General features: G+C 42.3%; 1 protein-coding gene across 1 annotated transcript in view; it reads right to left on the reverse strand.

The window, feature by feature from the left end:
* Nucleotides 1-1,918: 1,918 nt before the first annotated feature.
* Nucleotides 1,919-16,108, reverse strand: part of LOC139915811 (neuroligin-4, X-linked-like) — a 14,790-nt gene continuing 600 nt past the window's right edge. Inside the window, exons 2-8 of the mRNA XM_071904524.2 lie at nt 15,171-15,323; nt 10,776-10,961; nt 9,692-10,142; nt 8,829-9,042; nt 8,051-8,175; nt 3,474-4,083; nt 1,919-2,326 (exon numbers count right to left, since the gene is read on the reverse strand). Of these exons, the coding sequence (XP_071760625.1) occupies nt 1,919-2,326; nt 3,474-4,083; nt 8,051-8,175; nt 8,829-9,042; nt 9,692-10,142; nt 10,776-10,961; nt 15,171-15,323 (2,147 nt within the window). The remainder of the gene's footprint in view (nt 2,327-3,473; nt 4,084-8,050; nt 8,176-8,828; nt 9,043-9,691; nt 10,143-10,775; nt 10,962-15,170; nt 15,324-16,108) is intronic.

Consider the following 16,108-nt stretch of genomic DNA (forward strand, 5'->3'; position numbering starts at 1 on the left):
AAGGTAAAGGAGTTAGTGGTTGGCGGGTTGGTTAGCGTAGGCTAGGTTCTTGGCTTTATGGTGACAATCAGGGTCAAGAAGAAGCCAAAATAGACAGTTTGGCCATTGTAATTTTCAATGGCAGCCATGTTAGCACCGCAACCCTCCCACACGGCTTTGGAGATATCAGTCGATTTCGAGAATGCTGTGAATCTCGTTACGGTGATATTGTGGAGGGCGCTGTTTTACGGATTTTAAGCCAACGATTCCTAGTTTCGGAGACAGGAGCAGCGTCTCAACTTGGCCCAAGTCTTTCTGTCGACGCCTCACAGGACAGAGACAAGGTTTCTGTCAGCATTAGGTAGTTCAGGCAGGGGCTCTCCTAGGAATACCAGGGCCCCTGGTAAGGTGTAACACTTGGGCGCTTAAAGATCAGAGGAATACAAGTACGCACTCCTGACTTTTTTGGGGGGGCCCCTGCAGCTATAGGGACCCACTGAATCATTACCACCTTTAACCCTACTTGCGGAGACGCTAGATTAAGGTTTTTAGGGATCGGAGGGTAAGGCGTTTTTAATTCAGGTATAGGGAGAAGAAAACAGTTGAAGGGAGGGGATTAGGTGTAAAGGGTTAAGGGTCATGGTTTTGGCTGGTGTTCAATCATCAAACCAATATTGCATTATCTACACAGTACTAGCTCTTCATCCAATGGTCAAACGAACAGACAGGATGGTGTGGAAAATGTCCTATACTTCAACTACAGAATCTAAACAAGTACCTAGATGCTTATAGTTCAGAATTATAGAAATGACTGTGCATAGCGAATATAGCCTTTAAATAAAGGTACTGTGTACATACTACAGTGGGTGAGATAGAAAGACTACCAGCCTTGCTTCAGGACATCTATACATTAATACAGTAATATCTGAAATGAAAGCAATAATGTGGTTAAATAAGTCATGTTTTAATGCAAGAGCAGTAAATGCTATAAATCATAATATATCATCTTTATCTTTCCATTCTATTTACAAGAGTTGAACACATAGCTGGTTAGAGTGATTCTTCAGTAAGTCTGGCAACCGCTTCAGAGGCCCTTTCTTCTTCTGAATCGGATTTCTCTCCCTTGGCTGTCTCTCTCTTTTCCTGTTTTCCGTATCACTCTATCTCACTTCTTCTTCTTCCTCGCTCTCACAGCTGTTAAATCCCTCTCAATAAAATCTTAATCTCTTTCCCACCGTCTGACTAACTTTTCCTCTCGCACATGCTGTTTTTTTAATCCCCACTTCCCCTCTCCCTCTGTTTTCATATCCATCGCTCTCTAAAATTTATTTTCTCCTCAGCTTAGTTTGATCCTTGGCAGATAGGGCCTTTGATCTTTTAATGGAAAAAATGCTACATTCACATTTCACAGGTTGTTCAAGTTGACATCAGCAGTCTGTGTGTGGTACTTCTCTGCTCCATTCTGCATCTGCGTCTGCTCTGCTCAGTCCCGGCTCCCGCTTTATTCTGCAGTCCAGGTAGGAGATGTAAACTGACCCATAACTGACCCTTTTCCCACGCCAGTCCTCCCCCGTCAGACGTAGAAAAAGCAGAAAGATTTAAATTCCAAAGCACGTTACGAGACGTTTGATGGCTGCCTTGGGGTGTCTTGTTCCAACTGGCGAGCGGACAGATGCATAGAACTGCAACTCCCAGGATCCTCTCCGTTTTCAGTTCCCCAACATGCAACACACAGCTGTCCGTCTTTCCATCCTGTTACTGATAATGTCCTTCTGTCTGTCCGTCTGTAACAATCCTGCAGGGTAATTAGTAGAGGTATTTAAGTCTTTTGTTGTGTGTGTGTGTGTGTGTGTGTGTGTGTGTGTGTTTGTGTGTGTGTGAGTTTAGTATGAGCGTGTGTGGCGACCGTGTCTCTGCATGTGTGAGTATCTTGCTGCGGTTATACACGCGTGGTGGAGTGTGTGTGCGCGGCGATGTGTGTGTGCGGCAGGTGTGTATTACTATACGGGCTGTGGTGCGTGTATCCCTGGTGAGGGTGGCCCAGCCTCATCCCCACCACCGATCCGGGCGTCATGGGGGTCATGGGCGTCGCAGGGGTGACGGGGTGCGACCCGGGGGTCACGGGTAGCGATCCCGGGGTCAGGGAGGTCATGAGGGGCACGTCGTCGGGCGAGCGGCGCAGGGTGAGGGTGTAGTCGGGCGGGCAGGTGAGGCGCACGGTGTCCAGCGTGCTGTAGATGTCCTGGGTGTCCAGGCCGTCCAGCGCGTCCAGCGTGTCCAGAGTGTGATGGTGGTGAGTGTTGTTCCTCTCGTCTGCTGAGGCCGCATCACACTCCAGCTGCTTTACCTTAAACGGTCGGAAGGGCGGATGGATGGATGGGTGAAAGGATGATAGAGAGAGAAAGAGATGGAGAGATAGAGAGAGGAGATGGAAAATTAGGTTCATCACTACTTACCAACCGCACCTTAGGTCACAACAAAAATCCCATGTGATGAAGACCATTTTGTTTTTTAAAATATCTTGATTTTTTCTAACTCTTTTTATTGTGGTTTTTGGTACAAAACGACACCATCTCCATAAGTTTCCTCAAATACAAAAACAAATATATATATATATAGATATATATATATCTATATATATCTATACACATAAAATATTGGAATAGTGTATGAATATCTCCAAGTATTTTTCAAGTACTTTTCAAGTGGTTTTCAGAGTTATTTCTCATAAAAAATTATAAGAACAATCAAAATCATACATGCATTCATACATAACGACTATTTTAACGACCATTGTGTACACTCAGTGTGTAACAGCCTGTGTTCAAGGTCTTTTTACTCATCAATATTATGAACAGCAGCTCCACGCATCACAACAACCTACGTGAGAGACCGAAAGAAATGCTCGAATTTTGCTTGTCACACCGGAACTAATTTCTAAGAGTACCACGCATTGGAATGGGTATTAAGTCTAAGCCATAGCGCCCCCACACACACATACAAATCAAAACACATACACACACTCACACACACACACACACACATTCTCGCACAATCACCGATAACGCCTGTTGATAAGTTGATCATGAGTGCTTTGCAAGAGCTCAATCTCGCCACTTCAGCTGCTGTAGTGGCAGGGAAGGAGGTCATGCAGACACTCACACACACGACATCATCCGGCTTGATTTCATTTGAATTGAAGAGCCTATAATCTGCGCATTTTAATTGACTAAACAGGATGGAATTCATCTGAGCAAAAAGTATTATTATTTTTCATTTAACTTGAAATTCAGTAACCGCAGTGGCTTGTGACCCAGGAGTTAATGTGCTTGAACACCTTCATGCTCATTGCACACACGCACACAGACACTCCATCTGCTTCAGCTGTGGTGAAATTTAACGTACCCCCCCACACACACACACACACACGCACACACACACACAAAAACATAGAAAAAACAATCACATACTCCCTCCCTCTGATTCACACTCACCTGTAATGACATCAGTCCTTCCCCTTGCAGGTGGGCGGCGACGTCCGCGGGTGTGATGTCACGTCTCGGGGGAGGAAGTGGGCGTGGCCTGCGATGCTCGAGGCGCCTCTTGTCTTTCTTGTACAGAAGAGCCGCGAACGCCAGGATGTTAAGGAACAGCAGCGACGCTCCCACCGCGATCGTCACCGAGAGTTCGGTGGAGTAGTCCTCGTTAGGGACGCGAACCCCGTTTTCCCCTCCATCCTGGCCTAGCGCGGGCTCGGGGGGCTGCGGGGTGCCTCCTTGTGACCCCGGGTGGCGTGTACTACTAGGAGGCCAACCTTTGGATAGGCGCTTAGTGTAAGAAAAAGGGGTGTCGTCCTGCGGAGAGGGACTATGCGTGAAGGAGGACACCGACTGCAGGAGCTCATTGACGTGATGCAGGTGCGGGACTAGCTGCAGCCAGAAGGAGATCTTGGTGGCGCGGTAGTGGTCCCTGACCCGGGGCTTGAGGCCGATGTGGAGGTACAGCTGCTCTTTAGGGGTGTACTTGGACCAGGCCACTTCCTCGAAGCGGTTGGGCTTCGTGTGGATGAACTTGGTATCTTGAGGTACCGGCTGGTTTGGGTCACTGGAAGGAGAGAGACGCGCCTTGAGTGATTTGTGCACATTCACAGAGAGGATATTGGTTATGTCGATTGTTGTTTTCAAGTCACATTTTTCCATTTTTTTTTCACATTTTTTTCACATTTTTCCTTTTTTTTTTTCTCCCACACAGGGAGTTGTTCATTTCATTAAACAAGAAGGGATTTCATTCCTTTTCATCCCTCCTTATATTGCCCCTGGGACAAGAAACTACAGATATACAAACACACATAAATAGATCTTAACATACATAAAGATACATAGCAAATTAGGGTCACTGAAGAGAAAAACACACAAATCAGAGATATGATCAGATAAGTGAAAAGTAGCTTAGCTCATGATCAAATCACCAATAAAGCTCACTAGTAGCCTACAACCTAACAACTAATGTTACTGCTAGCACACACTTAGCATCTACCACAGTAACAATGAAGTCCAACAAACAATATGTAGGGTTTCATTCATGGGTCAGTGAAACTTCATTTAAATGATAGAGGATTTCATTTGAAAAGCAGTGATCCAAACCCCATGTTTCTGCCACATATAGTTCAAATGTTATGAAGGATTATATCTTAGCATATTCAAGCGAAATTAAGGAATTAATTCCACTGTTGCCTGTAATCAAAAAGCGTTCAGTTTCATGCTACAGTGTAACTCCACAAACGCAAATATGTAGGAGCATGAAAATGAAAGTATACACACCAATATATCATGCTTTTGAGCTTTTCCACCCATATTTTAATAATACATGGGAAAATCTAATCTTCCCTCTGAAAACCGATGAAAAAATAAAGTGAAACAACAGAGCTGATGCAAAAATATGTACTTTTCAGGAAAGCATACCCCTTTTTAAGTAAATACAAAACAAATGTCCAATAGCTGACACATTACTTAGTCTACAATTAGGTTTGCCACTAAAAAAAATTATTACACCACATCATTGCCAGCGACTAAAGAAACTTGCCCATAGCTGAATCTCTTCTACTACAGAGCTAGTGATGAATGCAGTCTGACAGAGAGAAAATACAGTCCAGATATATCGCTTAACACAACACAAAACTCAGCAGTGGCAACTTTGAAAGGACAAAATCCTGACTACATTTTGGCCAGTTGAAACGTTATGATTGAACTTAGATCAGATCCGCTGCCAGAGACTTCTAACAGGGCTGCTGAAGACTTGCACTATCTCTATTATCTGGATATCCTCCTATGAAAAGAGTCTCGGTCTCTCTCATTCTGGCCATATATCTTTTCCAGTTGATATCCATGGAACACAAAACAAACCAGTGGCTGAATAAACATGTTTATACAGTGATCCATGTTTTTTTCCCTGTTTGTTCGCTTTATAGATCGCTTAAAACAAAATACAATACATTTCAGACATGCAACACCTGAAAATCTGACTGCCTCTTAACCCTCTAAACACGTGTTCTTCTGGCAAACATAAAAATGAAAGCAGGACTCTTCATTAGAGATGAGTGCGTGTTCAAAAACATGTGATAATAGCCTGAAAAATCACATCCCAGACGCATACAGGCAGGCATTTATCCCTCTGTCTGCTTACAGATTTATTTCTGTCCACAGTGAAAAGGACATGAACAAAACAGAGGCAGATCTTCACAGACTTGCCAGTTACATCTATGTGCTCACTTGTCAATCAACACTATACTAACAGCACAGAAAGGCAGTTAGCGGAGAAACCTGCGGGCACACAAACACACACGAATTGAAGTTTTGTACACCCCACACACAAGCGTACAAACACACACACACACACACATCAGGGTGCATCACATCGTCCCTTTGATATTGTGCTACCGCAGAGATTCGTCCCCCCATCTGATGCGCTCTCATTCGAGTGAAATCTCTTTTCACAGAAAGTTCCCCATTGATAATTAAAACGCACACTGAAATTTTCACATGCTCCCTGGGTGATTTTGTTCTGCAGCCAGCACTGGTGGTAATGATAATGAAGACTGTGGGCTTGAAACTTAATTTACTTGCCTGGGATTGTCTTAATGGCCTTGCATGCAAAAGACTTCTTGTATATTCCACAGTCAAACTATGTGGTGAGAGCACTGTCCTAATTCTGCATGTTGGGAGATAGCGGGGGCTCTTTGGTGATTTAGATCAAGGTCTAGACTGCAGATGTCTCTGTAAATCTAAAGAGGTCTCAGTGGAGTGAGCCTCTATTGGAGTAATTACTAGTAATTACTCACTTGAAGCACTGCAGAAAAGGGTCCATCCTCAACAATTACTTTTATCTTGTATATCATGTCAGAGTAGAGAGATAAGAGGTACATCTTATCAGTGTACATTGTCAGTTTTTCAAAGTTTTTGTATGGATCCATTCCGTAACAACTTTATTTTTTTAGCCATTATCTTGCTGCAGCACCGGCAGATAATTTCACTTTTAATTTAATATCTCGTCTCTCCAGAACCTCCAGAAGAAGGAGAGAAGAGAAGAGAAGAGAAGAGAAGAGAAGAGAAGAGAAGAGAAGAGAACGCTGTCCACTCAGTGTAGAAGTTAACCTAAAATGAGCTCCAGATGTCAAAAGCACATTGCTTCATCCTTCTTTTAGAACATTACCTTGACTTTGCTCAAGGACTTTTTCGAGTAGGGGTTCTTACACTTTTTCAGCCGAGGTCCAAAGAAGAAAAGCCTCGTCTGAACTCTGCCAAAATGAGGCTAGTACTCATTGCTTTCACGATTGTGTCTAAAGTACTGTTTTCGGGTCAGAAATTGAAGACCTTAGCAAGAAAAAATCTATAATAATTTATCCTTCACCTGCAAGCACATTATTTTTGGTGCTCTAAAACTTGTGATATTTCTCCTCTAATGCTGCAGTAATTCTCTGATTCTCTGAGTTTAATCTTCCATCCCAAATGCAAGATAGTCTTTCTTAAAAACAGTTTTTTCTCTATGCTATTAAAAAGCTACTTATCTTGATAGAGAAACTTGATAGGGAGATGGCTTAAGGCTAATCTCTAACACTACAATAATCAAAACAACACTCTGTCTTTAAAATTTAATTGTGTCTTCTGATTGTCTTTTCTTCTCTTAACCCCTGGCACATGACTTCACATCCATATTTTTGAAAAAAAAATATTTTTTACAATTTATTAGTCCAACAAATTAAAAATACATGGGTAAGTATGGGAAAAAAAGAAGAAATAGCTAGAAATCACAGAACCGGAACTCTAATCTGTTGTGGTCACAATGGAGAGCAAACCAGCAGATCATTTTTCAGCAAGTCATGGTTACAGTGTTGCAGTGTTGTGTTCTGAGAGTCAGAACCTTAAGCTACTCATGAATGGGAGGCTCAGCATTGTCAGACTCCTATTCACTGCCAATGGAGAAGCTCTATGCTGTTTCTCTTGATGACACCACAGATTTGAATCTTGGCTGTCTTATTTCTAGCTTTGGAGGAGATTTGTTGCTGTAAAATCAAGACTGAGCTGTCCAACATTACAGCAACAACATATTGTCTTGCCAAAACCTCGTCTCTCAAGAAAGTCAAAGAAAGAAAGGGATGAAGAAACACTGGTTGATTTTCCCCTTGACAGCCGTGCATTTTCTTTTACATGTTAAAATGTGATTAAATGGCCTGGCTTGCACACGTTGTCATGAGACATTTTCTACATGTGGGTGGGGATTAGAAATTAATAGCAGAAATTAGAATAGGATTGATGTGTCAAAGAAGCCAGAAATAAAGATTAAACTGAATCATCTTAAAGCTGTGCTTTGTTTTATCTTGCTTTCTTGCCTGTGCTATACATATCTTATTTTCTCCTCATTTAGATGTGTTTTCATATTGAGTCTTTTTTTCCCAAGATTCTGTACAAGTAGCTCTCTTGTAAAACAAAAAAAAATAGATAAATGAATACATTCTCTCAATGGCTATTTCCTATCAAAATAAATGTCTCACACCCTTTAAAGTTTAATAGCTTACCCAGTCTTGGCAAAGTTGGTCCAGTAAGTCATGACGACTGCGCTCAGCATCACGTCGTTCTTAGAGAAGTTACAGTTGAACAGATCAGTGGGTCCCACCATGGGCACGCCGAACACATAGGGCACCTACACACACACACACACACACACAAACATGCACACAAACAAAGCACGAACACATGCACACACACAACAACCCAGTGCACACACGCAACCCAGTGCACACAAGCGTACACACAAACAAAGGCAAAAGAAAAGCAGGTCAACACAGCGTTTACTTTCTTATTAAATGCTGAAGAAAACCATTTATCAACTATGATCCCCGTAGCAGTAAATATACTAATATATAATGCAGCTTCATAATTAGACCCACAGAAAAAATTAATTCCATAAGCATTTCAAATATTTCATCCACTTGAGGATTGCTTGATTTGACTTAGTAAGCACTTGGAACTGATTAAATTGAAGCAGTACTTGCAAGGTAAACTAAACCAAGCACTCCTGATTAATAGTATGAATATTTTTGAAATCTCTCAGACATTATTCATCTAAATTTTTTGCCCAGATCTGACACAGCATTGCACCTTATCACCCTGGGCGGAGTTAATAATCCCCCGACCAGTCATTCTGTCTTGCATGACAACATTTCATCCCCTCCCCTCATCAGCAATATGACAGTGGTAATAATATACAAACCTGATTGTCTGGTATCTGCTATTACCATTTCTACTGCTCTATCTATCTATCTATAGCGACACAATAGTGTGACATCATCTCACCTCGTCACCGTGGGCGGAGTCAGCCCAGGGGGGCGTGGCATCACTCTGGCAGTGGTGGTAGAAGGAGTAGAAGTAGGTGGGCGATCCATACTGGGCGTGGAGGTCAGCCGTGGCGACCGCCGGCGCCACCCATTGGTGGTCGGTGAACAGCGCTACCAGAGTCTTCCGCCGAGTTTCTGCGTTGTCGCGGTCGGCCCAGTCCGTGTACATGAACCTTTAGTTGATCAATTCAAAATTTGCCGATCAGTCAGTCAGCCAATTAACCAATCTATCACCAAATCTATTTAGCAATCTACCAATGCAATTATGCAAAAACATACAGTATATTGCATGCATATATGTAACAATCTCATAGTCAAATGCATGTACTCACAAACGCAACATACTTAAAGCTGCAATAAGCAAAATATTCTGACCACTAGAGGTTGACAGAAACCGCAACACATTTGTAAATAAAGCACAGCAAAGCCACTGCACTACGGAGGCCTATCAAGGACATACATTGCAAAGCACCATGCATAAATGCTAATACCCAAGCTAACCGTACCTACGGAGAAGTGTTGCCAGTTACCAGTCTCACTTTGACTGGTGACAATGACAAGTGAAGAGGTAGGTAGCAAGTTTACTAGTTTAACAAGTTAACTCATCGATTCATTGATTCCACCATTACGAGAATTTTTTTCTTTCTTTTTTAGAAAAGAGGTGAAAACAGCAACACAGCTAGTCCGCGTGTGTTCATTATGTCTCAATGAAATCTCCACATAGCACACATTAGTTTCAGGATTGGTTATGAAGTCTGATATCGCTTATTGCAGGTTTAATACATACACATTCCACACACACACACACACACACACACTCACCTTATACTCTCTCGCAGTGTGTCTCGGCCTTCTGGGTATCCATACAAACTATCCACAAAGTCCGACACAGCAAAGTCAAAGTCCTCGGCCGTGACCCCGTCCTCGGAATCCACGATGCCTTCGACGAACTTCACCCCCTCGCCCTGATTGACCCCCAGCATCACGTCGTAGTTCAGAAACTCTCCCTGCTCCATCAGAATCTGCGGGTCGTCCGGTATGACGTCGCCGTCGATCACCGGGGCGAAGGCCGTGTGGTATTTGGCCGGCGTGACGGTCTGCTCCACGAGTTCGCGGTAGCTCCGGCCCTGCAGGCAGGCCACCAGCTGGGTGCTGTCGTCGATGCCGCAGCCCACCCTCTCGCCTAGCTGCCGGGCGTACTTGCTGGGCTGGTAGTTGACGGCCCAACTGGCTAAAGCGCTGCCACTCTGGATGATGGCCCTGTGGAACAGGTCTGGGGCACACATGAACACACACATGAATACAGATATATACATGGATGTATATTGCATACACATCGAGGCACACGCACGCATACATTTACAGATGCACGTGCACACACATACATATTCATGGATACGCAAACATATGCACACAGGCATACATGGATGCACACACGGACAAACACACACATAAACAGATGATGCAGAACAAACACATACCCACAGTAAATAAAAAATATTCAAAATATAAATACGCATTATTCAAAATGATAGGCTCAGGATAATGGGACATGGTTAGAGCTCAAGCTTAGGGAGGTCAGCAGGCTTTTTACTGTAATATGGCTTATTAACTGAATTAAGGCCAGGAAAGAAAGCTTAATCACTGGAGACTTCAAAAGTTCCATTAACCTAAATGCCCTAGCTTTTTTAGCACCGACCTACCTAAGTGCCTACTTACTTACCCACCTACCTGTCTACCTGTCTGTCTGTCTATCCTATCTATATGTAGCAATACAACAGGCTACAGTTTGATTAGTTCCCTGGGTGTTAAAGTGCAAAAACTCTTCCACACCCCTGCAACATAGGATAGGCTGAATAAAACACCGTAGGTCTAATAGGGTTTTTAGTCCGTGGCCTTCGCTTACCCTCAGAGTAGTGCGACAAGGTGAGCAGGCTGACACAGGAGGCTCCGGCCCCAGAGCCAAACACAGTGACCCTGTCTGGGTCTCCTCCAAAGGCCGCGATGTTCTCCTTCACCCAGCGCAGAGCCTGGATCTGGTCCAGCAGCCCATAGTTCCCTTTCGCCGCCTGATCACCAGTACTCAGAAACCCTACAGGAGGAGAGAGAGACTTGTTATTACATGTGTGTGATAAAAAAATATGTGGGCTTTCACAGTTAATGACTGAAAACATAATTTCCAATTTTAAGGATTTTCATGTTTTTACGTGAAATTAAAGTTTAAATACTCCTTAATGGGTTGAGCAACCCATAGGGCCCAAGGAACCCATTTAAAAATAAATGGGTGTCGATTTGAATAAGTTAGGTTTTATTTTCCTATTGGGTGACTTTTTGCAGATATAAGGGTTTCATCACACAACAGTACTATATGCATGCATACAGGCACACACAGGGAGGTGATTTGGCAGGAGCTGCACGGATGACATCCCCACTGTTAACATCAAATATGCACACCCCTTGTTTAGATTTTAGGTTGAAAATTATTGGGAAATTGTTTACCTCCCCTACGATCCCTCTCGTTAAATTGCATCAAATCAGCCACTGCGCATGCATACATTCCTGTGAGCGAACATGAGCTTACACACACACTTGGACATGCACACAACACACATAGACACACGCACACACACACACACACACACACACACACACACACACATGCAGTTACACAGCAGCCATCCCTTATTCCCTTTACTGCTGAGGTTGTTAAGAAACACAAAGGATCATAATAATGGCTCACTCCCCTATATCTCATTACTGCAGAAGCTCATTTCTCTGAACCTCAAACTGCTACTGAACACATATAATGAGCAAGAAATGCAACGTTGTTAAAATAATACATTCTATCAATTGCGTGCGTTTGTTGGAATTTTCTCTCATGCAAAAATAGCATATCATTGGCAAATTAGACTGTAATGAGAGTTTCAGCGTGCCATCATGTGTATGTTTTGTTTTCGGAGGAAGCTTTGGGCCAGTGTTTCGATTTATTTCTGTTTTTTAACAAGAAACGTGTTCCGTTCCCAAATGGTAGCAAGGTTTAATTGTATATAGTCTTATGCTGTTTTCCAAATATGTGGGCTCACCTCGCACATCCACCTCATTTTTGAGGATGATGATAATGATGAGGAGGAGGAGGATGAAGATGCTGCCACTCTTGATGATGGATGATGATGAGGATGATGAAGATGGTGGCGATGGTCATAGTGGAGGTAGTGTAAACAGAGAGGATGGAGATGAAGAGGAAGAGGAAAAGAAGGATGCAGGATTGGTTTTGTGTTGCTCAGTACGTTCAGCATATGATTACAGTTCTAGAAGTAGGCTTCATGCACACAGCCAGAATTAAATGGATTTTTGTTTCACCCATGGGACGTACATATATGCCATATTAAATGAGTAAAAGCCTTTGGCAAAAAGCCTCTAAAAATAGTAAAAGAGAGCTCGGATATGAACTCAAATCAATATTTTTTGAGTAGACCATTTTTGACATGCATTTCACTTATGGCTTCATGAGCCGTCAGCCACCATTATTGGCCACTCCACTCTAGTGATGCCACTCCCTTACATTGTCAAATCTTGCTTTGTGTAATTATCTCCTAAAGGAGCAGACAAGTGGCCTTCCTATAGGGGAAAACATGCTATTGTGTGCACACGATATATAAAACATGCCTGAGTTGCATGAAAAGCATGCAAATAGGTACAAAATATGTGTAATAACTCTTTAATAAGTTGATTCATAGAATGAGTGCAGCCACACAAACCCATCTACTGAGTCATGGTATTAGAGAGCTTCAAGTGTTGACTGATACATATCCTTGCAACTGACTGACTATTAAGTTCACAACATTGCTCAACTCTGCGAAGCGCTCAATATCTTTGTCAATTGTTTCTTGCTAACAATAACACATTGCATCGCAAGTGTTGTCAGCAGTAAGTGTCTTGATAACTCATCCGCTGTGTTTTTTTACGTCAAGTAAATCTTGATTAATGAATCTATATCCATTTTACCTTATAAAAGGCCTTAAATATATCTTTATTCTACAAAATAACAGGCTAATTATACAAAATAAATTAATGCAATCAAGTAAATTCAACTAATTATGTCATGTGGGTAAAATCAGTTTGAAACTTGGTGAATAAGCTAACTCAAGCACATGCTTAAAAAATGTCTGCACATTTTATTAAACTACTGGCACATGTTAACTGATTTGTTCACATGAATTATTAAATTGTGGGCACAAAATAATTAGAGGGCATGAATTAACCCAACGGAGGGAACGATATGCATCTTGTGCACCTGACTTAATCAATACGAAGGCACAGGTTCTATTTTGGGCGCACGCAATACCATCTTGTGCCCTCGCTGTAGTAAATGTTGGCCTCGAAATATAATTTTTTTTCTCCTGCGGCCACTCCCCGGCTCCATAATCTCCATGATCTAACAGCCAGACACAAAGCCTAAATGCCAGTGGTCTAAGACACTCTATTCATTCAGGACATGAGCTTTTCATAACTGTCTAAAATTGGAAAAACCACGGGGAATCAGATTTTTCCTTGTTCAGAGAGCAATGAAAAAGATGTGAGTCATAGAGGTGAAAAGGATCAGATTTGAGCTGATGCTAGCAGTGGAAAAAAATAGCTTATGGGGATTTATTCCCACTAGGGACACCTACACTAAACATGTTTTCACTCAAAATACAAAAAGTTGCTCCGGGTGAAAACATCTCACTAATGATTTTCACATTGTATAGCCCATTGAAGGATGAAACAATCTATATATAAAAATATAAGGATCAAATATAAATTTGATCCTGAAGATGAAATGTTACTTGATGAATAAAAAACAAATTTTACAATTATGACGCTGTCATGTGTAAAGCTCATATCCCCAAAGAGTCAAATTTTCAGGAACTGAGGAAAAACGCTTGGAATTTTCTATGCAATAATGAAAAAGTACAAAACGGCAAAATTTGAGTTAAAAGTGACAGCGGCACTAATTTACAGCACTTTTCTTCACTAATTAGAAAGTGTCACTGAATGAAAGGAAAAATAGATAACCCACAGCGGGAAAAAAATAAATAAAAAATACCAACACTGAATGTGATTTTCTATTATTACATTACATTAGTGATTGATGATGAAGATGCAATGTCTTTTGCAGGTCAAGTTTACTCAAAAGTGGACTCAAAAGGTAATCAATATCAAACTAGAGTTGGAGTGTGTGGGCTCTGTTTATCTACTGCTGATTTTTTGCCCGGCACTTATCGACCTAATGATTGACCATGTCATAGACTGCAAATACATCTCCTCAGGCTTCACCTCACCCCCCGACCCAAACCACCTCCTCTTGATTTTCTTATTAGTTTCCTCAGCCTCTAACATGAGATCCATCTATTCTTTTACAGTTTTTGTTTTAGCTTTATTTATTTATCTGTTTGTTTATTTTTTATTGTGGTCTCGCCATGTTTTTTTTTATTTAAGCTCAGGCTACCTACTACTACAGTGATATGAGAATGTTGACTTATTCTACTATTCTATACTATACCAAAACGCAAACCTAAATGCAGCTGTGATGTTAAGGACTGTGTGTACACTGCATTTCTATTCAGTGTCCCTTTATTATTGATTGTCCTTTAGCCTAGCACCCATCATAAAGTGAATGACCATAAGTAGGTGATTGGGCAGTGATAATGTCAGTATACCCAGCGCTCTTTGGCAGTAATTACATTGACACTGCTGTATCTGAAAGGGTAGAGCATGGCGTTAAAACACAGCTCCAGCCATTTTCAACCTGGACCCTATTTTCCCATCTTTTTCTGATAAAAATCTCATCAATTGCTTCAGTATATGGCTGCTTACGTCTTGCTAGGTGCGTGGCTCTCCGATACAGTCCTACAGGGCCAATGGACTCTCCAAAAATCATCCCCAAAAGCATCCAAAGCTTGTCTTTTTCAACACATCAATTGCTTGCTCTGTAATAGCAAGATGTAAGTGGCTCCACAGTGAAGCAATTGATGAGAGTTTGGTCAGAATCAATCGGTATGATGGAAAATGATGGAGAAAATGGCCAGAGTTATGCTTTAACACAGGGTTAGGGGTTCCATTCTCTTTGTAGCTCAATCGTTAGAGCATGGCAATAACACTGCCATGTCCTGCATAGCACATTGGGTAGAATCTGGCACTAACACTGCAAGGGATAGGGAGGCCACCCATTCTAAAAGTTCATATCATGGTACCATAAAGTGCTTAAGTGTCCACCAAGTTACATATATGCCATATATACTGTATATATATTTTATTTTACCCAGTACTCCAAGGCGGTAGTTGAGGGTTATGACAATGACGTTGCCGTAGCTTGCCAGCACGCTGCCATCCATCATGTTTCCGGTGCCTTCTGTGTACGAGCCACCGTGGACATAGACCATCACCGGCCGCTGACCCCCCTCCTCATGGATGTCTGGGAGAGAGGGAGAGAGAGAGGGGAGGAGGGAGAAAAGGAGGGAGAAAGGGAAGGAGGGGATAAGAATGGGGAGAATTAGGTAGGTAGACATGATAGATAGATAGATAGATAGATAGATAGATAGATAGATAGATAGATAGATAGATAGATAGACAGACAGACAGACAGAGAGACAGACAGACAGACAGGCTTACTGATACAGAATTAGTTTCATCATTACATACAAGCAGCACCATATGGCCTGACGATATGTTCAAACTAATAGTCGATGTGATATCAGTGAAGCACCTGGTGTCTATATGCATAATCAACTCTTTGTTTAAGGTGCATGCTTTTACTAGCTTCCCATAGTCACTACAAGGTGTGTGTAATGCGTGGGTGTGTTTGTGTTTGTGTGCATGCTTGTGTGCACATATCCACCCACTTTCCTCCTTGCTCCATTCTCAGTCTGTTGGTGTACATGGTGTGCATGAATGTATGTATGTACGTATGTGACATGTGTGTGTATGTGTCTGGCTGACTGACTGACGGCTTGTTTGTATGTATGTCAGCGTCTCCTCGCTCCCATCACCTTCCCTAGTGGGCTGATACATATTGCGGTGGAAACAGTCTGTGCCTGCACACGTGTGCGTCCGCCTGCTTTGCATCCCCCCCCACACCTTCATTCCTGTGGGCACATATAAATTGAGGTTGTGGGAGTGTTTGTGCTTGCCATCGTGAGTGTGTGTGTGTAGCGCCACATGCATGTGTATGAACCAATATATATGCATGAGTGAGCCTGC

This window comes from Centroberyx gerrardi, chromosome 10, assembly GCF_048128805.1.
Source record: "Centroberyx gerrardi isolate f3 chromosome 10, fCenGer3.hap1.cur.20231027, whole genome shotgun sequence".
Lineage (NCBI taxonomy): Eukaryota > Metazoa > Chordata > Actinopteri > Beryciformes > Berycidae > Centroberyx > Centroberyx gerrardi.